Raw genomic sequence first — 22167 nt, forward strand, 5'->3', positions numbered from 1 at the left:
TTTTAATTAATTTTTTTTTTTTTTTTAATGAATTTTTATTAGAGGCATCTGCATATCATAATCCAAACCAGTACAGACTTTGTTTAACGGTTACATATTAAATATCCAGGTTTCCAGGGACCCAGTTACCTAAGTAGCTGGAATCCCCCTTTATTGGTTACCTATTAACATTGCCTATAATTATTTATTTATTTTTATAGATAGGAAAAATCCTGTGGTGCAAAAAAAAATGTTGCGATATTTGAGGAAACGGCGCGCGTCAATACGTCGTCACGCCGCGACTTTTTCGGTGACCCGATATGTCGGTCAATGACGCCAGCAGTCGCCAAGTGGGACAGGCCCTTTAGAGATTCAGACTCCGAAGAAGAGTCTCGACCCGAAACGTCACTATTTCATTTCTCCGGAGGTGCTGCCTGATCCGCTGAGTTTCTCCGGCTCTTTGTGTCTGTCTTTGGTTTTAATCAGCATCTGCAGTTCACAAATTACCGGAATAGAATGATCCTAATCTCCTAATCCCATTTTCCTGCCTTCTCCCCATAACCCTTGACACCCATTCTAATCAAGAATTTGTCTATCCCTGCTTTAAAAATATCCACTGACTTGGCCTCCACAGCCCTCTGGCAATGAGTTCCACAGATAAACTACCCTGTGACTAACTCCACCTTCTTTCTAAAAAAGCGCCCTTTAATTCTGAGGCTATGACTTCTGGTCCAGACTCCAATCAGTGGAAACATCCTTTCCACATCCACTCTATCTATGCCTTTCATTATTCCGTAAAGTGCCTGTTCCACTTGCCGATTTTGTTCGGCGATTGACGTATCAGGTCACGGAAAAATACGCGGCGGCGACACGGCACGATGACGTAGTGACGCGCGGTGTTTTTTGAAAAGTGTCGCAACATTTTTTTTGTCGCTGCTGGATTTTGAAATGTTCAAAATATTTTGGCGACACTAATATGAGGCCGGCAGTTGCCGAAAAATTCGCCAAGTGGGACAGGCCCTTAAGTTTCAATGAGGTCACCCCAACCTTCTAAACTCCAGTGAGTACAGGCCCAAATGCTCATCATATGCTACCCCACGGCCTACTCATGGCAGAATGTTGGATTATGATCGTGGTGTTCAAATCCTTGTACTGAAATAGAATAGAATACGTTTATTGTCATTGCACAATACTGTGCAACGAAATTCCATTGCAAACCGTTGGCGCTCCACAACAACACAGATTGGACAAACAATATTCACCTCGCAATGAGTAAGTGGCAAGTAACGTCTGTGCCAGACAATGATCATCAAAGTTGAAGGCCAAACATAGAAAATAGGTGCAGGAGTAGGCCATTCGGCCCTTCGAGCCTGCACCGCCATTCAATATGATCATGGCTGATCATCCAACTCAGTATCCTGTTCCTGCCTTCTCTCCATACCCCCTGATCCCTTTAGCCACAAGGGCCACATCTAACTCCCTCTTAAATATAACCAATGAACTGGCCTCAACTACCTTCTGCGGCAGAGAATTCCAGAGATTCACCACACTCTCTGTGTGAAACCACTCCTTGACAAAATGGCTGATCCGCTGACATCAACATGTTGGGCATCATTGACTAGATGCTTAACTGGGACAGCACTTCAAGGTCATAAGTGACGGGAGCAGAATTAGGCCATTCAGTCCAAGTCTACTCTGCCATTCAATCATGGCTGATCTATCTCTCCCTGCTAACTCCATTCTCCTGCCTCCCCATAACCTCTGACACCCGTACTAATCAATAATCTATCTATCTTTGCCTTAAAAATATCCATTGACTTGGCCTCCACAGCCTTCAGTGGCAAAGAATTCCACAGATTCACCACCCTCTCTGACTAAAGCAATTCCTTCTCGTCTCCTTCCTAAAGGAAGGTCCTTTAATTCTGAGGCGATGACCTCTGGTCCTAGACTGTGCCACTAGTGAAAACATCTGCTCCACATCCACTCTCCAAGCCTTTGACTATTCCAACAATAAACACTGGCTAAATAAAATAGCAGGGCATTGTTTTGAAACTGGAGAATCAATTATTGGTCCTATTATTGGTTATCTTTCATAATAGAGAAGAATCCCTCCCCCCCCCTCTCCCCTCTCCCCCCCCTCCCCCTCTCCCCCTCTCCCCTCTCCCCTACATTACACTCCTCTGTGATCATGTTGTGCTTACAAACAGGTCAGGGTAGTCTCATGCCTGAAGTATGCCTTTGTTCAGTTAAGGCCTCCGTTGCCATGGCGATGCTACTACTGCAGACAAACTAATTAACCACATTCCACACAGGGGCCTCCCGTTATCTCATGTATGCTGGAGTAACTCAGCGGGACAGGCAGCATCTCTGGAGAGATGGAATGGATGACGTTTTGAGTCAAAACCCTTCATCACATTAATCCTTCAGCCAAACCTGAAATGTCACCCATTCCCTTTCTCCAGGGAAGCTATCTGTCCTGCTGAGTTGCTCCAGCATTTTGTGTCTGGAGGAACGGCATCTCGTGTATAACTTGGGCAGCTCACAGCCCAGTGGCATTGATTGATTTCTCTAACTTCCAGTAACCCCCAGCGTTCCCTCTCCCTCCATCCCTCCCCCACCCAAGTTGCACCAGCTTCTCGTTTTCACAATGGCCTGTTTCCTTTATCATCGTTACTTTTTTGCAGATCTTTCATTCATTGTTCTTTATATCACTACATTATCGTCCATATAATCTCCCTTTCTCCTGACTCGTCTGAAGAAGAGGCTTGGCCCAAAACATCACCCATTCCTTCTCTACAGAGATGCTGCCTGACCCGCTGAGTTACTCCAGCTTTTTGTGTCTTCTCTTCGTTTTAAACCAGCAACAGCTGTTCCTTCCTACACTACCTGTTATATCACTTAATCCATCGACCAGATACGAGTTGTGCAGGAGAGTACAAACATTGTCTTGCATATAACGAACGCTTGGTGTAAGTTATTGGGGAAAGTTGATGCTGCGGTGTTCTGGTTGACTTTCATATGACTTTCCTCAATCCCTTTCTAGGAGTTACTCCAGCATTTTGTATCTATCTGCTTTGTGTAAACTGCCTTCCTACACCTCGTTATTTAAGGCTGGGTTATGATGGAAAAACCTCCATGCTCCTGGACAAGTTCAGCTCCAGCAATTTTTAAGATGCTTAAAACAGGGCAGTGAAAGTCCTTGAAAGTGCTGGACTTTGAAACTGTTTTCAAGACCTTGAAATTTCACTTTTTATGATAAAAGTATTAATTCATGTAGAGTAATGTGGCGTTTTTTTTCATCGCTTATATTGAGTATTTTTTATTAAATGTTGGGAAATATTGTTAGATATGTTTGCTAACGCCATTCCCTGTAGGATGGAGGGAGGAGCACCAGGATCCAGCAGAAACAGACCACATGCTGTCTGCATGGTGCAGGTTGTGGTGGGCCTGGTGCTGAACCTGGGGAACTCTGGTGAGGTGACGGCTCTGGCCCGCTGGTGGCCGGCGGAGAGGCGAGGGTCGATGGAGTGAAAGTGTGTGGGAGTGGGAATGTGTGTGTGAATGGGGGTAAGTGTCAGTGTCAGTGTCTGTGTCCGTGTGAGATGGCCCAGGGCTGCGGGAGAGTCAGGGCGAGTTGGTGCCAGGCCGGCACCTCTGTAAAAATTGCTGCGGCTCCACCATCTTCAATCAGAAGATCAGGGCGGCACGGTGGCGCAGCGGTAGAGTTGCTGCCTCACGGCGCCAGAGACCCAGGCTCGATCCTGACGACGGGTGCTGTCTGCACTGATTTTGTTTGTTCTCCCCGTGACCTGCCTGGGATTTCTCCGAGATCTTTGGTTTCCTCCCATGCTCCAAAGAAGTACAGGTTTGTAGGTTAATTGGCTTGGTGTAATTGTAAATTGTCCCTAGTGTGTGTAGGGTGGTGTTTGTGTGCGGGGATCGCTGGTCGGCACGGACTCGGTGAGCCGAAGGGCCTGTTTCCGTGCGGTATCTCTAATCTAACCTAAGATGGCACAGATACTCCACGCTGTTGAAGGCATCCCATCAGGTATCTTAGGCATTCACACCCACCCTCACTAACAACCCGACTACACTATGGGAGCATAAGCCTCAAATACATCAAAAAAAGCCTTTACTGTTGAGGAGGTATGGTAAAAGATGCTTTTTTCACAGAGGGTAGATGCTGTTTTTTTCTCATGCATTACATAATAACCAGTCAAGTGGAATGCATGGATTAAATCATTCGGTTTTTTCAAGAAACATTTTAATATTTTCTTTAATTAGACTACACAGCAGCAGGACATGCCAAAGCTGCAGTCCGTGCGGAGTTTTAGTTTAGAGATACAGCGTGGAAGCAGGCCCTTCGGCCCTCCTGAGTCCGTACCGACCAGCGATCCCCGCACACTAACACTATCCTACACTGGAACAATTTGCAATGATAGCAAGACGAATCCTGATCGAACCCGGGACTCTGGTGCTGTGAGGCAGCAACTCCACCGCTGCCCTCTTTTGCTTTTGCTTGAACTACAATTAAGATACCAATTAAAAGCAAGTTGTTATCCAGTCCTAACCAGTGATTTAAATTGTTTTCTCTGTGTATTCTCTCCTGCTTCTAGAACCTAGGTCATTGTATACGTTTTTACAACAATGACTTGTCACTGGTACAGATAAATATGTGCTTTTTAAAAAAAAAACTGTACAATTTAATATTGCCTTTTGTTGCATAGTTGCCAAAATGCATCACTTTGCATGTGATGTTGGTAATAGGTTTTGTGTGGCGTAGGCTTTAAACTGACTTTCCCCCCCTCCCACTTTTATTTTGCAGATATCCTCCGTTCATGCTGCGTTGCAACTCACCGAGTTTAATGCCGAGGGCTTTAACTAGCCATCGGCTGATAATGATTTGAGACCTGGGGGCGGGGAGGGGAAATGAACCCTTTTGCCCGCAACCTCGACGAGAGAGGAATTCAAGGTGCCTTCAGAAAAGAGGACGCCCCTCAAGACCAGGGGACGGCGACTTGGATCAATTCTGGCGCTGCATCTGGCCAGGTTTTCGGTGGGGGTCGGCCAGCTTTCGCCAGCCACGCCTCGGTTCCCGCACGCGCCCACGCAAGGGCCGACACTTCCGGGCGGTCCGGACCGGCGGTCAACTCCGGCACTCGGCAACACGGACCTCGTGGTATCACCGACGGCTTCTCGCCGCCGAGATCCAACGGGCAGAAGAAAATGGCGCTTGCCCGAGTCACTCCCATGCCCCAGGGCTGTCGGAATTTGCAGCAGGGTCCCAACGCGCTCCCAGCGACGGAGGCGAAGAGCGTGCAGGTCAGAGATGCCCCGACGCATCGCCCGTCAGGAAGCGGTCAAACGGCCGGACCGTTCAGCGATGCCGTCTCGACTTCAGAAAGAAATATTGAAAATAAAATGGCCCCCGACCCTGAGCTGTCCGCTGGGAGAACAATCGCCTGGAGAAACCAACACAGCAGACAAATTTTGCCCCATTTGCCCCGACAACAAAATGTCCTTAACATTCACTTCAATTATACGCCTGCAACAGCGGGCGAACATTATATTGTGACCTCTCCACTGTCGCCCTCTGGTTTGAAAGCTCAACACAACGTCACCGGCCCAGGTATTTATCTCCTGGCCGCTGGCGCAGGTTCAAAGGATCCAGCCACCTCCCAGCTGTCTCCTTGGTCGCTGGGACGCAGCAGCCTTGGCACTTCATCAAGCGGTTTGGATTTGGTCACCCAACAGAATGGCGTAGTACCTCCAGTTGAGGTTGGGGGTTTGTGTGATCAGAATGTGCCGACACCTTCAGATTTGATGAGAATGTTGAACTCTGTGTTCAGGCTGACAGCCAACGACGATGGAAGCCAATCGCTCCAAATGGTTCCAAATCCTTCTGTGGGATTCAACGGTGAAAGTTGTCAACCCTCGTCTGCTCAGCTGCCTGCCAGGGATGAGGGGGGGAGGCAGAACACAGCGGGTCTTCTCCTTGTCATTCCCCCGGTGATGGCGGTCCGTGATTGTCAAAGTCAGGGAGGCGGCACGGTTTACCCCCCTCCCCCCACACCAACTCGTGAAGCCAACGGCGGCTCATTGAATGGGAACGTAGGCCTGGTCGAAACGTCCAGCATAGTCAAGGAAACGCTGGCCTCCATGTCGGAACTATCTAAATATTCAGCGGCGTCGGATGCTAATCTCCGGCCCGCGGTCGGGCGGCACTGCGAGGAGATGTCGAATCGTGGTTCATCAACAGCGGACGGTGGTGGCGGACAGCAGCAAAGTTGTGCCAATTCATTGCCGCCGTTCCAGGAGATGTCACCATCCAAAGATTTGTCTTCACTTTCTGAATTAAGAGGAAAAAAGAGAAACTTAACTGAGCGTACAGAAATGTCTCCGATTGACAGTGCCCACCGCGATCCGACGTTTTGCGATGTACGGGAACGTTTGGAGGTGATTGATAGTCCACCCGCAAAACGATTTCTGGCTCCTGCCCTGGAAGATGCGTCGCAAGATGCACACGGCTGTCAAAATGCAGTTCCCCCTCCCAACAAGGAGGGGGCGAACTCTCCGGAGTTGATGCACGGCAAACCCCCGGATAAAGGTGACACTGCCAACGTGGCTCGCCCTGATGTGGGAGGCAAAGAGGATATCTGCATCACCGGAGTCTTTTCGCTCGAAGATGACACGGGACAGTGGGAGCTTGTCCAGCCGCCTTCTCCTGCTCCTCTGGGGGTTGACCCCGCTAACCCTGCCAAGGGTTCAGCCAGTCTCGCTGCTGACCAGGTGAACAGTTTGTCTGCTGCTAGTGGACCGTTAACTTCGGCGTCCATTTTGACTGACAAAACAAGTCCACGCCACACCGTCGTCATGGAGGAGCACTGCCAAACGATGGATAAATCTCCCACTAACTTGGAAAGCCGACCATGCCCTTTGGTAACCGAATCTCCCGCAGTAATACACACGCAGCCAGTGGTGAGAAGTTCGACCGCTGGAGAATCGTCTTGTGATTCAAGTGACATCGCCGACATTTCAATTGATCTAACTGCAGACGAAGAGTATTCTTCCCATCCCGTGTTGCCATCCACCCTCTCTGAACACAACCCCAAACTGGTTTCGGACGAAAGCCTTTTGCCTTTAGATGTCAACGGGCAAAATCCTGCCTTGTCTCTCGACAAGGAGACTCAGGATCTCGACGGGCTGCTGTGTTCGATCGAGGTGGCCATCGAGGCTCTGCAGGACTTCTGGAACCCCAATCTTCCTTCACGCGCTGACAGGTTGGTTTGCACGGATGAGACTTTGCAAGGAGGGAGTGCGGGGTGCAAAACGCCCAGAGTTGAAGAGAGGGCATCGAGTCGTTGCGGAGTTGCACGAGCTGAAGATCAAACGAATAGACTTGAGGATCCTAATTGTGGCCGGTCTACTGACATAAAAGTGCTGGGACATGCTGAAATTCTGAGCCTGCTTGCTGAGATATCGAGTACAAATTCAAAGGCGAGGCTGCCTGTAGACGTGGCCACGCCTGGACCATGCACTCGCTCCACAGTGAGCGTGAATGAGGGAATGCAGAATGCAAGCCGCATTGAGTCTGTTGAAAGCAGTGCCAAGTTTCCGGAGTTAAAGGAATGTAGAAGCGGGGGAGAATGGAACAGCGCTGCCTCACAGGGACTTGGCAGCAGGAACGGAGCGATGAAGAAAGGGAGACACCAGAAGAAAATATATTGCTGCATTAACGCCTGGCTGGTTTCCTCTGGGGTGCTGGGCGTTTATTGCAACTGTAAGCCGTCGCAGGGCAGTAAAGCTGAGAGCCAGGCTGAGTTGGCAGCCGCCGGGCACAAGGCCCAAAGTGGCAGCGAGAGGAATGGTCAAAACTATGCTGTGGTTCAGAAGGAGACGTCGCCCACGTTGAACGGCGTGCCGCTCGCAACTCGCGACAACGCCCTGTGGAAAGCCATGGCGGGGCACGCCGCTCCCGGTACTCTCCACAAACACCGTTGGGAAGGTGCGCCGCGTAAAACTTGGGGTGTGGAGGCGGCGCTCAGCGGCATGACGTGCCGCGACGTTGGAGCGAGGGCGGCGGAAGGAAACTTCCCACGCGAGCGTGGCAACGTAAGCCCAAGTGGCTCCGGCGCAGCGGGGGGCTCCGGAGGGTTGGTCGCCATCGTCGCTCCCGAGGGAGGACTTCCACGACAGACAACGGAGCAAGGCAAAGGCGCTTCTCCAGCCGCTGCAGAAACGGGAGCAGATAAAGAATATTGCAACGTTGCTTTGGCCAAGGGGCTGAATGAAGATAAAACCCAGACTGTGACAAGGAACGCACCTTCTCAGAATGTACTGAGTGAGAAGGCCAGTGATAGGACTGAGGCACTGCCGTGTCATCAACATATGGTTCAGCTGGGATTTCAGGGTATGAGCATCTGACTCGTTGATTGGGGTCTTTCTCGTGGTAAACATGCACTAAAGTCTCTGGTTGTCTGCAAGTTAACTTATTTGCAGAAGACTCCTTGGTACGACTTTTTCCCACTACACCGACTACTACTGACTTCTTCCCTCGTCTACAGGGAACAAAAATCACAACTGAAGCTACATTTTATTGAGACGTATGGAAATATCTTGGTCTTGTGTAGTGTCTGTCCAACTATTCCTCATGCACTTTACATCCTCTGCTGCCTTGATGAAGAATCTTTTTTTTAAATGTAATTTTCTAACTTTTCAGTCTATTCATGTTTGGGCGCCTCTTCATTAGTTTAGTTTATTGTCACGTGGACCTAGTTACAGTGTACAGCTTGTGTTGCGTGCTAACCAGTCAGCGGGAAGGCAATGCATGATTTCAATCGAGCCACCCACAGTGTACAGGAAGGGAATAACGTTTAGTGGAATGTAAAGTCCGATTAACGATGGTCCGTGGGTCTCCAGTTTGTGTTTAGTTTCTTGTCACGTGTCCCGAGGTTTTGTTGCGGGCTAACCAGTCAGCGTAAAGGGCCTGTCCCACGTTTACAACCTAATTCACGACCTCTGCCAAGTTTGCCCTCGACTCCTACTCACAGCATGGTTGTCACGAGGTCGTAGGTACTCGTGGCATCAAGTAGGTCGGGGCGTTTTTTTTAGCATGATGAAAAATGTCCACGAGTAAAAAAAAGGCTGTGAATTAGGTCGTGAAAGTGGGACAGGCCGTTAATGACAAAACAAGATTACAATCGAGCCATTTACAGTGTACAGATGCGTGGTAAAGGGAATAACGTGAATATTATTTAGTGCAAGATCAAGTCCAGTGAAATCCAAAGATAGTCACAGGATCTCCAATGAGCTCGAGTCCTCCCTCCAATTGTTGATAGCATGGTTCAGTGGCCTGATAACAGCTGGGAAGAAACTGTCCCCGAATCTGGAGGTGTGCGTTTTCACACTTCTGTATCTCTTACCTGGTGGTAGAGGGGAGAAGAGGGAGTGAGCGGGGCGTGAGATGTCCTTGATTATGCTGCTGGCCTTGCCGAGGCTAAATCTTCACCAGCAGCACTGTGGATGAGAGTTAAGTATTTAGCTGCTTGGGTGATGTGTACTCATCTCCACGCTGTCTTTAGATAACCCTTGCAGCCAAGGACCTCTTGCTACGGTTCTGACAGTTGAATGAGGGGGAAGGAGGTGAATGGATCTTGGAATGGATGTGGGAAACGGGTCCTTCAGCCCACCAAATCGTTACAGACCACCAATTACCGATTTACACTAATCCTACATTTCATAAGTGATAGGAGCAGAATCAGGCCACTCGGCCCCATCAAGACCACTCCGCCATTCAATCGTGGCTGATCTATCTCTTCCTCCTAACCCCATTCTCCTGCCTTCTCCCTATAACCCCTGACACTCGTACTAATCAAGAATCTGTCAATACATCCATCTTAAAAGTATCCATTGACTTGGCCTCCACAGCCCACTGTGGCAACAAATTCCTCAGATTCACCACCCTCTAACTTACCACCCTCCATCTCCCTCCTAAAATGAAACATCCTTTAATTCTGAGGCTATGACCTCTGGCCCTAGACTCTCCCACTAGTGGGAACATCCTCTCCACATCCATTCTATCCGGGCCTTTTCACTATTCGGTAATTTATCCCATTTTATAATTCACAGAATCTTCCCCCAACCAGACTCTGGCACTTAGTTACGACACGATGGGCAATTTATAGTAGCTAATTAACTTATTAGCTCTCCAGTGCAAACACGGGGTCAGAATTGAACCAGTGTCTCTGGCGATGTGGGGCAGTGGCTCTACCAGCTGTGCCATCCACCGTGCCTGCCCTTTGCCTCTTGCATGCAACACATATAGGGAAAAGGAGAATTACTCTGTTATCAGGCAACCAAATCGGCCCACAACAACTAGAAAGCCCTCCTGAGCTACTATCTACCTCATCAGGGACCCTCAGACTATCCTTTGATCGGACTTTACTCTGGCTCTGTGGGGCAATGGTTCTACCAACTGCGCTGCTGTTCCACCCATGTCCTTGCCCTTTGTTCCCTTGCGTACAACAAGGACAGATAAAATTAGATCATGGATTATTTAAGGGGAAAGTGTGCCGATATATACTAGCAATCCATAGCAAATTCCCTTGATGGAGTGGGTATATGGAGGAAGGTGTTGGTAGCCGGCTGATGTTTAGAACTACGGGCGGCAAGGTGGTGCAGTGGTAGAGTTACTGCCTCACAGCGCCAGAGACCCGGGTTCGATCCTGACTACGGGTGTTGTCTGTACGGAGTTTGTACGTTCTCCCCGTGACCTGCGTGGGTTTTCTCTGAGATCTTCGGTTTCCTCCCAAGCTCCAAAGACGTGCAGGTTTGCAGGTTAACTGGCACTGTATAAATGTTAAAAAATTGTCCCTAGTAAGTGTCGGGATAGTGTTAATGTGCGGGGATCGCCGGTCGGCGAGGACACGGTGGGCCGAAGGGCCTATTTCCACGCTGTATCTTTAAACTAAACACAAGGCTGGAAAGCAGGAGATGGGAGGATGCTGTGGATGGATTTGCAATTGAAAATTGCCTGAGACACTAGAAAAGGAATGGGTGTGCAGATGGCAGAAGTAGGTTTGATACAACCCCTTTGCGGACTAGGGGAAATGTCCTGGCATTCAACAGGAATGAGTGGGAGAGGGGGGAAGATGAGAGTTTTAGACTATCCAGCTGCAAAGCAGACGTGGCTTAGGAGAGAATCAGAGGTGGAAGCGGACCAGTTTTGGGAAGATGGCTGAATCAGCTTTCTAATTGTATGGATGCTCATCCAGACAATTATAGGTTGTTCCTTTAGGAAGTAGATGAAGAAGAATTTCTTTAGTCGGTGGTGAATCTGTGGAATTCATTGCCACAGAAGGCTGTGGAGGCCAAGTCAATGGATATTTTTAAGGGCGAGATAGATAGATAGATTCTTGATTAGTACGAGTGTCAGGGGTTATGGGGAGAAGGCAGGAGAATGGTGTTGAGGGGGAAAGCTGGATCAGCCATGATTGAATGGCGAAGTAGACTTGATGGGCTGAATGGCCTAATTCTGTTCCTATACTTACAGTATGAATGTCCTGGGATTGTGATTTAAGTAGATAGTTTTACCACTTGGGCTTTAGGGCCTAACATGGAGTTATAGAATCGCACAGCACAGAAATAGGCCCTTAAGCCCAACTTGTCCACTCCAGCACAGCACATTTGGCCCATTTCTCTCTAAACGTTTCCTATCCATGGATAGCTTTTAAATAGTACCACCTTCAACCACCACCTCTGACAGCTTGTTCCGTATACCCACCGCTCTCTGTATGAAAAGGTCGCACCATCCTAGTAAATCTCTGCACTCTTTCCAGCTTCATGGATACCTTTCCTATAGCGAGGTGATCAAAACTGAGCATAATACTCCAAATACGGCCTCACTAATTTATCGTGCAACCGTGACACAGCATTCCAACTTCTATACTCAATACCGTGACTGATGAAGGCCAATGTACCATAAGCCTTCTTGACCACCCCATATACCTGAGAAACCACTTTCAAGGAACTATGTACCTGCACTCCTGGATTCCTCTGGTCTACAAAACTCCCTGGGCCCTGCCACTCATTGTGAAAGTCCTGCCCTGGTTTGACTTGCCAAAGACCAGCGCCTTGTAGGGTTCCTTAACCCTCGAGCTTCTCCCAATTTTGCTAGCCCTTGCTGTCTCCTCCCCTTCCTTAACCCTCGAGCTGTCTCCTCCCATCCCCCCACCTTCGGGCTCCTCCTCCTCCCTTTTTCCTTCCTTCTCCCACCCCCCATCAGTCTGAAGAAGGGTTTCGGCCTGAAACGTCACCTATTTCCTTCGCTCCATAGATGCTGCTGCATCCGCTGAGTTTCTCCAGCATTTTTGTGTACCTTTGATCTTCCAGCATCTGCAGTTCCTTCTTGAACGCCTTGTACTTATCTGCATTCATTTCCATTATTCATTCCTCGGCCCACGTGCCCAGCTGATCAAGCTCCTGCTGTAATTTCTTCACTACCATCCATCCTCACAGTCCATGACACCACCTACTTTAGTGTCATCGGCGAACTAACTACTCCTGCCTTGTACGTCCTCATCCGAATCGTTGATATAAAACCCCAAACGGCATTGGGCCTGACATTGACTCCCTGAGGCACATCACTAGTCACAGGCCTCTGGTCCAACAAACAACTTTCCACCACCACCCTCTGCTTCCTTCCATGAAGCCAGCATCTTCCAGAGTAAATGAATATCACTCGCTAGATGGTTAAAATAAATATCTCTCTTGGGGAGATATGAAGGGACGTGAAATCTTCATGTGATTGTGCAGGCCATCTCATTAAATGTTCCATTCTACGTTTTCCTTGATCTCTGTCCCCTTTGATGTCTCGTTTTCACCCCTTCCCCTTCCATATCTCTGTGTCTCCCTCTCCCTGGCTCTGTCTGAATAAGGACCTCGACTCGAAATGTCGCCCATTCCTTCTCTCCAGAGATGCCCCCTGTCCCGCCGAGTTACTCCAGCATTTTGTGTCTAAACCGGCATCTGCAGTTCCTTCCTACACATTAAATATTGCACATGGCTGCAAGAATGGGAAGGGACATTTTAATTTTGTTAGCTAAGTACTATGCTGGTTTCAATAGGAGGTTTAAGCATAGAAAATAAAAATACTAATGTTGTGTATTTGGATGCTTGGAACAGACTTTAATAAGGCTCGGACACGGGAGGAAACTAACAAACTTCTTTATTCCAGGACGCCACCTTGAGTCTCCCCCGCACATGTGTACTTGCACAAGACATCACATATACTAATTAGATATGCTAATTATCACATACCTCCCCCTTTAACTTGGAGGCAGGTAACACCATTTCTATTACCATATACCGCACTCCTCCCCTTTTAAGTCAATTTCACTTGTACGGTACCTACTCTTTTCCTACATATCATTATTTAATACACTGTTGCACAATGGTATTATTACTTAAACCAAATACATTACCCCTTGCTTTATGTGTTGTCATTTTCTGGTTCATGTATTTGATTTATTTTCCTCTTTGTAGGTGGGATCTGACCCATGGCTGCAAGTTTTCGTTTTCTAGCAGCTTCCTCTGCTGTTCAATTTCCATTCTCTGCTTATTTATCTGCTCTTGTTGTTTAATGAGATTCTGCAATGCATAACCATTTGTCCATTGCTCAGTGAAGGAGGCTCCATGCTGGACTATACTGAAGTGTCTTAATCGCAATCGGTCCTGCATACTTTTGTCTTGACCGACAAGCCTCTCTTCTTTAGACTTTTCTATTAGCAGCTTCCTACTCATTGTCACACATTTATTTAACCTTTCTTTGTATCGTTTAAGCCTTTTCTGTTGTTCATCTATTTGTCTTAAGTCACCTTTCTGGTTCTTCATCAAGAAGTAGGATCTATATTGTCTTTGCAATACAACACTGGCTTTGATTTGTGCTCTGTTTAGTTTTCTTGCTTCATAAGCAAGGTAGTGAGACTGCATTACAATTGTTGTATATTTCAGTTTGAGGAAGTCTTTCCTATATCGTTTAAGCCTTTTGTATCGTTTCAGCCTTTTCTGTTGTGCCTCTATTTGGCTTCTTAAGTCTTTCCGATACCAACTCCTACGGAGTACTGACTGCACTTTTACAGTAGCTCGCTTTTGCTTAACCCACTGCATAACCATCATACTCTTGTAGGCAGCCTGAATGGTAATAGTTGCATACCTCATTGACTGATATTGCACAAACTGGGAATGGCCTATTTTGCATGCTTTGTACCATCTCTGGATCGAAATGACTGCTTGACGCACAGCTCTGTTGCGTACCCTTAATCGGTAACCATGGTATGAAGCTTGCAGAGTGACTACAGCTGCCTTTTGCATCAAGAAATGCTTTCTTGTAATGCACATTCTTATGAAATTACTTAATACGGCATGCTGCCTTGATTTTTTCAACCAATACTCTGGCTTTTACCCCGCAGTATAAGGCCTGAATACAAACCACTGCTTTTCTCAAACTATTATACTGTCTCACTTGGACATGTCTTACCTGGCAAGCTCTGTATTGTTGATGTACCACAATGGCAGACCAGCGTAGTTTCTTGATATACAGTTTCTTGATATACTGACGTTGTTTATGCATCTGATAATAAATCTGTATGACCTTGGCAGATTTGTGCATGCACCGCAATTGCTTTCGAACATGCATTCCTCGGGAGGCTGCCTGAAGCAGCACAACGCCGCTGCATGTCTTCATGTAAGTTTTGCGATCACTTTCCATTTGAAGGTGTGCCCTATAATGGGTTTGCACTATTATAGCTGCCAATCTCATTGCCTTGTATTGGCGGTATACTCTGTGCATTCTAAATGCTGCTTGTATTACCGTTGCTGCCTTCTGTTTGTACCTTCATACCCCTGAATGCAGCTTGAATAGCTCGGGTTGCCCTCTGGATGACAATGTCCCTTTGCACTTGACCATTGTCCCTTTTGACCTTTGCCCTTTTGCACTTGACCTTTGCCCTTTTGCACTTGACCTTTGCCCTTTTGCACTTGACCTTTGTCCCTTTGCACTTGACCTTTGTCCCTTTGCACTTGACCTTTGTCCCTTTCCCTTTGCACTTGACTTTTGTCCTTTGAGGGACTCCCTGCCCTCTTTAGTTTAGGCTTCTTGCCTCTGGATGCCCTTGGAGGTTTTGGCGAGAAATGAGCCATTAATGCCTCCTTACACTCCTCGTACGTTTTATCCGTGGGCTTTGCTGGCCGCGGTAACGTACGTAAGGTGTGATACTCCTCTCTTCCTAAGCCGAATATGAACCATGCTCTCTTCTGCTCTGCAGTGATATAATTGGAAATGAACAAAGCCTCCAAGACTTCAGTCCAGTTCTCAAAATTGCACCCAGAATCTAACTGGGGCAACTTTCCTACCCATTGAATAGCCATGCTACCTGTTGCTATTCAGGTGCTCCTGTACAGCCAAAACACTGATTACCTCAAGATAAGAAAACACATATCCCCTGTACAGACAAAACACTGACTTTTCCAGGATAAGCAAACATAGTTCTGTATTAATTAGCTTTAGAAACAATCACTATTATTATATATTACTTAATCTTATAATAATAGATTTATACTATTAACCAACATTTTCTGTTAATAGGCAACTAGAACATTTTAACCATATTCCTTCAGAATGCATTAGCAAGGCTTTTATTGCGAAGGATTTCACCGGTCCAGCTTTTATTGTGACGGCTTCCACCGCTCCAGCCTGTCGGCCTGTGGACTCTGGTGCATCCTCGACCTCCCGAGCTGTCCCCCCTCCCGGTACCTTTGCTGATGGCCTCACCGGACCCCCGCTTTTGCTGCTTTTGCTGGCTCCCTCCGGGCCTCACCGTTACTTTTAAACCCTGCTCACTCTGGACCTCGGATGCTGCCGCTGGCTCAGCCGTTGCTGTTGCTTCCGCTGGCTCGCTGCCAAGTCGACACCCGCTGCTCCGCCGACTTGCCTGCTGTCTTCCTTGGACGCCCTGCTGAAGGTAAGTCACTTCTAGTTTCTGCTGCTGGTCCCCGCTGCTCCAAGCGTCGGGACTTTGCTTCTCAGCTTTCTCCGCTTTCGGCTGTCTCCCGCGACCGGGCTATCTTCGCTTTCTCCCGCGACCGGCTGAGTCTGCTCCTGACCGGGCTGACGTGCTTGAGTGCTGTGTCCCGCTTCTCTTGCGCGAACCCACTCTTCGCTCGGGGCCGAACTTCCTTTCACATCCGGGCTTTCCCCGCTCTCGGCCGTCCCTTGCGACAGGGCTTTCTCGGCTTCTCTCGCGGGCCTGGTCCGCTTTTCCGCACACGGTCGGGCTGACTCTACTCCCGGCCGAGCTGAAGACTCAGCTTCTGTCGGTGGCTTCTCTGGACCAGTCCATGGCCTACACGGTACTAGGCCCTCACCCGACATCTGTGGCTGCCACTGGGGCTGTCCGTGGGCTACACGGTACTTGGCCCTCACCTGACGTCTGTGGCTGCAGCTTGGGCTGGGCTGTGGGCTGCACAGCCCTGGAAAACGTTCCAGGTAAGTTGACACCATGCTCGGTGACCCTTACTGCCCCGCTTGTCTTGCCTACCCATTCCAACCTTTTTTATCCAAAACCATTTGGCGCCAAATCGTTTGCTTGGTGCTGTTCCACTTTTTTCCCAAAATACAACCTCTATTTTTAATTTGTTTTCGATTTTCTTGGCTGTCCTTGTTCTTATCTTCTTTGTTCTTTTATCCTCGTCGCTAATTGTTGTGTATTTGGATGCTTGGAACAGACTTGGACAAGGCTCGGACACGGGAGTGATCTAACAGTCCTCTTTAGTCCAGGACACCACCTTGAGTCTCCCCCGCACATGCGTACTTGCACAAGACATCACAAGACATCACAAATACTAATTACATATGCTAATTATCACATACCTAACAACTAATATTCTTGAAATCTGATTTCGATTCATTGAATTTTGTTTTTAGTAACAACAAGAAAAGCCGACGGTTCTCATTGCTGGACTCCACCGAAGAAAAGGAAGATCGGTGTTCAGGGTGAGGCTTTTTAGTTGTAAACTTTTTTCTTAATGGTAAACTTTGAAAATTGAAAATTAAGTTTACCAAACGAAAGGAAAGAGGTTGCGTTTACGATTGTATTTCATAAGTGATAGGAGCAGAATTGGGCCATTTTTGCCCACCAGGTCTACTTCGCCATTCAATCGTGGCTGATCTATCTTTCCCTCTCAACCCATTTCTCCTGCCTTTTCCCCATAACCCCTGACACCCGTACCAATCAAGAATCTATCAATCTCTGCCTTAAAAATATCAATTGACTTGGCCTCCGCAGCCTTCTGTGGCAATGAATTCCACCAATTCACCACCCTCTGACTGAAGAAATTCCTCCTCATCTCCTTCCTAAAGCAATGTCCTTTAATTCTGAGGCTGTGGCCTCTGGTCCTTCATTCTCCCACTAATGGAAACATCCTCTCCACATTCAATCTATCCAAGCCTTTCACTATTTGGTAAGTTTCAATGAGGTCCCTCCCTAATTTCATTGGAAGCAATCCAGTGGTTCTCCAATTGGTGGCTGTAGTTTCTCTGGCTTTTAACTTCAATTCATTTGATTTATCTTCCAATGCACTAACATTAATGCCGTTTCTATTAGGGAAAAAGTCCACTTAAAGTGAATGGGTTTGATTCCACAAACGTCATGCTTGAGCACTCACTCTATGAGCACCAAACTGATTATCTTGCAATTCTTCGGCTTTTGTTGCCCATTTATCCACCATTGAATGGTGCTGAAATAATGAGACAGAATCGGACTCTGAATTATGAAACTATATAAAATACGGTGGCGCAGCGGGTAGAGTTGCTGCCTCACAGCGCCAGAGACCCGGGTTCGATCCTGACCACGGGTGCTGTCTGTACAGAGTTTGTTTGTTCTCCCTGTGACCTGTGTGGGTTTTCTCCAAGATCTTCAGTTTCCTCCCGGACTCCAAAGATGTACAGGTTTGTAGGTTCATAGATAGGTTGATAAATGTAAAATTGTCCCTAGTGTGTGTAGGATAGTGTTAATGTGCGCTGATAGCTGATCGGCACGGACTCGGTGTGGCGAAGAGCCTGTGTCCATAATCGGGGCCTCTGAGAGGAATTTTACCAGTGGGTACAAAATTTCTTTCGGGGCCCCCTTCCATTCTGCATTAGTCATCCTGTTTTTATCCACTATGGTTTTATGCCATGAGTTGTCGCCTGTAAGGCCAAAAGGGGTATGTAAGATGAGAGAGGGGTGGAATGGAGCGCTCTGCGGATTTTCTGCATTTAGAAACATAGAAACATACAAAATAGGTGCAGGAGTAGGCAATTCAGCCCTTCGAGCCTGCACCGCCATTCAATATGATCATGGCTGATCATCCAACTCAGTTTCCTGTACCTGCCTTCTCTCCATACCCCCTGATCCCTTTAGCCACAAGGGCCACATCTAACTCCCTCTTAAATATAGCCAATGAACTGGCCTCAACTACCTTCTGTGGCAGAGAATTCCAGAGATTCACCACTCTCTGTGTGAAAAAGAATTTCCTCATCTCGGTCCTAAAAGATTTCCCCCTTATCCTTAAACTATGACCCCTTGTTCTGCATTTGAGGCCTTATGCTCCTGTACTCCCTCCATGATAAATATAAATACAATACAATACAATACAATACAAATTTATTGTCATTTGAGCCCCAGTGAGACTCAAACGAAATGTTGTTTCCACAGCCATACAAACAAAGACAATGTCCTACAGACATACACACAATTAAATTCACACAAACATCCATCACAGTGAAGCCACTGTGATGGAAGGCAAAGTCTTTTCTCTCCCCTGTTCTCAATTTCTCTCCCGATGTCCAAGCCCCCAGGCGGGTGATGATAAGTCCCACGGCCATTTTAGGCCGCGCGGGGCGATTTACTGCCCCGCTCCCGGTCTGAAAGTACAAGGTTGGAACCCCCACGGGCGATGGTGAGTCCCACGGCCATGAAGCCGCGCCAGGTGATGTACGGTCCCGCTCCGGGTCGTTCCAACCCCGCGACACGGGCTGGAGAAGTCGCGTTGCGGGAGCTCCGGGAAGCGGTCTCTCCCCCCAGACCCGCGAGCTCCCTATGTCGCGGTATAAATACATATAAATAAAATAAAAGGGTCAGAGAGAAGAAAGCACATTTGTTTTAAACATCCTTGTTGATGCTACAATACAGATAAGGAGAAAGAATTGACATTGAAACATTCTTTTATATTTCAATGCAGATCAGATCGTCCGAGGACATAATTATTAGCAAAAATTAAAAAAGGTACAAAGGCTAATGCCCCTGTCCCACTTATGAAACCTGAACGGAAACCTCTGGAGACTTTGCGCCCCAACCAAGGTTTCCGTGCGGTTCCCGGAGGTTGCAGGTGGTTGCCGGAGGTTGCAGGTAGTGTAAGCAGGTAGGGAGACTGACAAAAACCTCCGGGAACCGCACGGAAACTTTGGGTGGGGCGCAAAGTCTCCAGAGGTTTCCGTTCAAGTTTCCCAAGTGGGACAGGGGCTTTAGTATTTACTTTAAATAAAGAGCTTTCCTGGCCTTTTTTTTTGTGAAAATTTCAGAATCACAGCATGAAAATGTATTGTTCTGGCAATGTTTGATTCATTACCTAGCCTGGCCAAATCCACAAGACGTTCCTGAGACATTGTAGACTTTAAATAATTCTTAATCAGCTTGAGTTTGCTAAATGACCTCTCTGCAAAAGCTACTGTTGCTGGGAATTGTTAACAGTATTCTTAAGCTAACACAAACATTTGGAAACAGGTCACCAAGACCGTACTGTACCTCCAAAACTAAACTAAAACCAAATAAATAGTAGTGATAGCTAGCGTTGGTAAAGAATAGTGAAGCCTACCAAGAACTTTTTGATTTATGAAACCTGGTGCTTGCAGGAAAGAAAAAATGTGGGAGGAATCAAGGGCGACAGACGAACAGCCATAGTTCTCAGCGGAAAACAAAGTGTGACACTGAGGGTGAGGATTTTATCATTTATTACATGCAACAATACGAACAAATGTATTGGGTGTAGAAATCTCGATGAGGTCATAGTTGATTGCTGCCTTAGCTCTGTATTCTGTTCCCCACCTCCCCCCCCCCTCTGCTACCTGCAGTACCAGCCCTCCTTGCTTATTATCTTATCTATCTACGTCAACCTGAAAGATATTCAAAGACTGTGCCGACCTTCAGAGAGGGAGAGACGGAGAGAGAGAGAGAGAGGGAGAGACGGAGAGAGAGAGAGACGGAGAGAGAGAGAGAGAGAGAGAGAGACGGGGAGAGGGAGACGGGGAGAGGGAGACGGAGAAATAGAGACGGAGAGGGAGAGAGAGAGAGGCAGAGAGAGAGAGAGAGAGAGAGACGGAGGAGAGAGAGAGAGAGAGACAGAGAGAGAGAGAGAGAGATGGAGAGAGATAGAGGATAGAGAGAGAGAGAGACGGGGAGAGGGAGACGGGGAGAGAGAGACGGGGAGAGGGAGATTGAGAGACAGAGACGGAGACGGAGAGACAGACAGAGAGAGACAGAGAGAGAGACGGAGACGGAGAGTGAGAGAGACTGAGAGAGAGACATCCAGCACAATTAGACTTTGAAGGGACGTTCCTGCTTTCTTTTAAGACAACTGATCAATAAGCCTTAGTGAGTGCTAATGATTGTTTTAATCTGTGACAGATGCCAAAGTTCTACCTGATTATAATTGTCGTATTCTGATCCGGGATAAGACCTTCTCTTCGTCGGGGGAGCGAGTGGTTCTTGTCAACCTTCTGCCACTTTCTGGACAACCCTTTAAACCAAAGGAGAAAATCCGAATCAAATCGTAATAACTGTACCACAAAGTCTCTTTTTCTGTTCCTCTTCCTGCCTGGTTAACTTTAATTGAGTTTTTTGTTTCACGAAAGATTGTTCAATATAGGAGGCGCCATCGTGTCGCCATGTTAAACCGTTATTTTACCCTTTAGTTATGAACCCGCGTTCTTAATGCTATCCTCCTCCAATATTAGAATTGAGGAGGTTTATTGTCCATTTGACCCATTATGAGGGCGACACGGTGGCGCAGCGGTAGAGTTGCTGCTTCACAGCGCCAGTGACCCGGGTTACGGGTGCTGTCTGTACGGAGTTCGTCCGTTCGTGCTCCCAGTGACCTGGGTGGATTTTCTCCGAGATCTTCGGTTTTCTCCAGCACTCCAAAGACGTACTGGTTTATGGGTTAATTGGCTTAGTATAAATGTAAATTGTCCCTGGTGCTGTAGGATGGTGTTTATGTGTAGGGATCGCTGGTCAGTGTGGACCTGGTGGGCCGAAAGGCCTGTTTCCGCGCTGTATCCCCAAACTAAACTAAATGAACAATGATTGCAGTCATAGGGTATGATGTTTACACCATGAGTATATGTTATTGCCGGCCACATCCTGTTTGGGACTGTTGCCATTATTCCAGTGTTGTTCATAAGCTAAGAAAATTTACCTCACTTTGATTTGTCTTGTACCTCAATTAAATTGTCCGAGGTTATTGAGGTTTAAGCAAAACAAATGAAACCATTTTCTCTTGAGTATTAAGCTATATTTGCCTCCGTTATTATGAATAAAGAAACGAGAGGTTACATTACTTCTCGTTGTTGAACACTGTATAATCTAATTTGATAAATCGGCTTGTATATTAGTTTAAATGTTCTGAATGTTACTGTTTTGACATTAGTTTTTTTTTTTAACCTGTGTAATTATTCCAGTTTTCAATATGTTTACATTCACCTGTACTTGGGTTGTAGTAATTTGCTTTGTTCAAATGGCCATTTATTAACAAATATTGCCTGTTATTTCAAACTTCTAATTTCCCACTGTGGGGGAAAAAAAATACTAAAGGTGTTTCTTATTTTTCATGGTTCCGCTACTTATTAATGTTTTCAGGAATCCTTCTTATCATTGGTGTTTATTTCAAAGCCTTAAGCTTTCAAACCCAGCTTAGCTGTGTCTTGAAATACTTTGAAGATAGTTGGGGAATGGACTCGTAGACCATAAGACAAAGGGGCAGAATTAGGCCATTCGACCCATCGAGTCCATTCTCGGTGACTCGGTGGGCCAGAGGGCCTGTTTCCACGCTGTATCACTCTATGACTATGATTTAAAGTGTGCAGTAATATCCCCC

At 47.2% G+C, this 22167-nt stretch overlaps 1 protein-coding gene across 4 annotated transcripts in view; it reads left to right on the top strand.

The window, feature by feature from the left end:
• The window catches only part of LOC129706178 (uncharacterized), a 34674-nt gene extending 12773 nt beyond the window's left edge, over window positions 1–21901 (top strand). Inside the window, exons 2-6 of one of the 4 annotated variants that reach the window (XR_008725017.1) lie at window positions 4805–8389; window positions 14638–14722; window positions 15623–15998; window positions 16961–17029; window positions 19928–19996. Coding sequence is in view for 2 of the 4 variants with exons in the window: in XM_055650223.1 (XP_055506198.1) it covers window positions 4909–8389; window positions 16961–17029; window positions 19928–20008; window positions 20700–20848 (3780 nt within the window). In the remaining 2 variants the exon portion in view is untranslated. Of the gene's footprint in view, window positions 1–4804; window positions 8390–14637; window positions 14723–15622; window positions 15999–16960; window positions 17031–19927; window positions 20009–20699 lie in introns of those variants that run through there. The other 3 variants (XR_008725018.1, XM_055650223.1, XM_055650224.1) reach the window with 3 other exon arrangements.
• The last annotated feature ends 266 nt before the right edge of the window (window positions 21902–22167 follow it).

The sequence above is a fragment of the Leucoraja erinacea genome, chromosome 19 (assembly GCF_028641065.1).
Source record: "Leucoraja erinacea ecotype New England chromosome 19, Leri_hhj_1, whole genome shotgun sequence".
Classification (NCBI taxonomy): Eukaryota; Metazoa; Chordata; class Chondrichthyes; order Rajiformes; family Rajidae; genus Leucoraja; species Leucoraja erinaceus.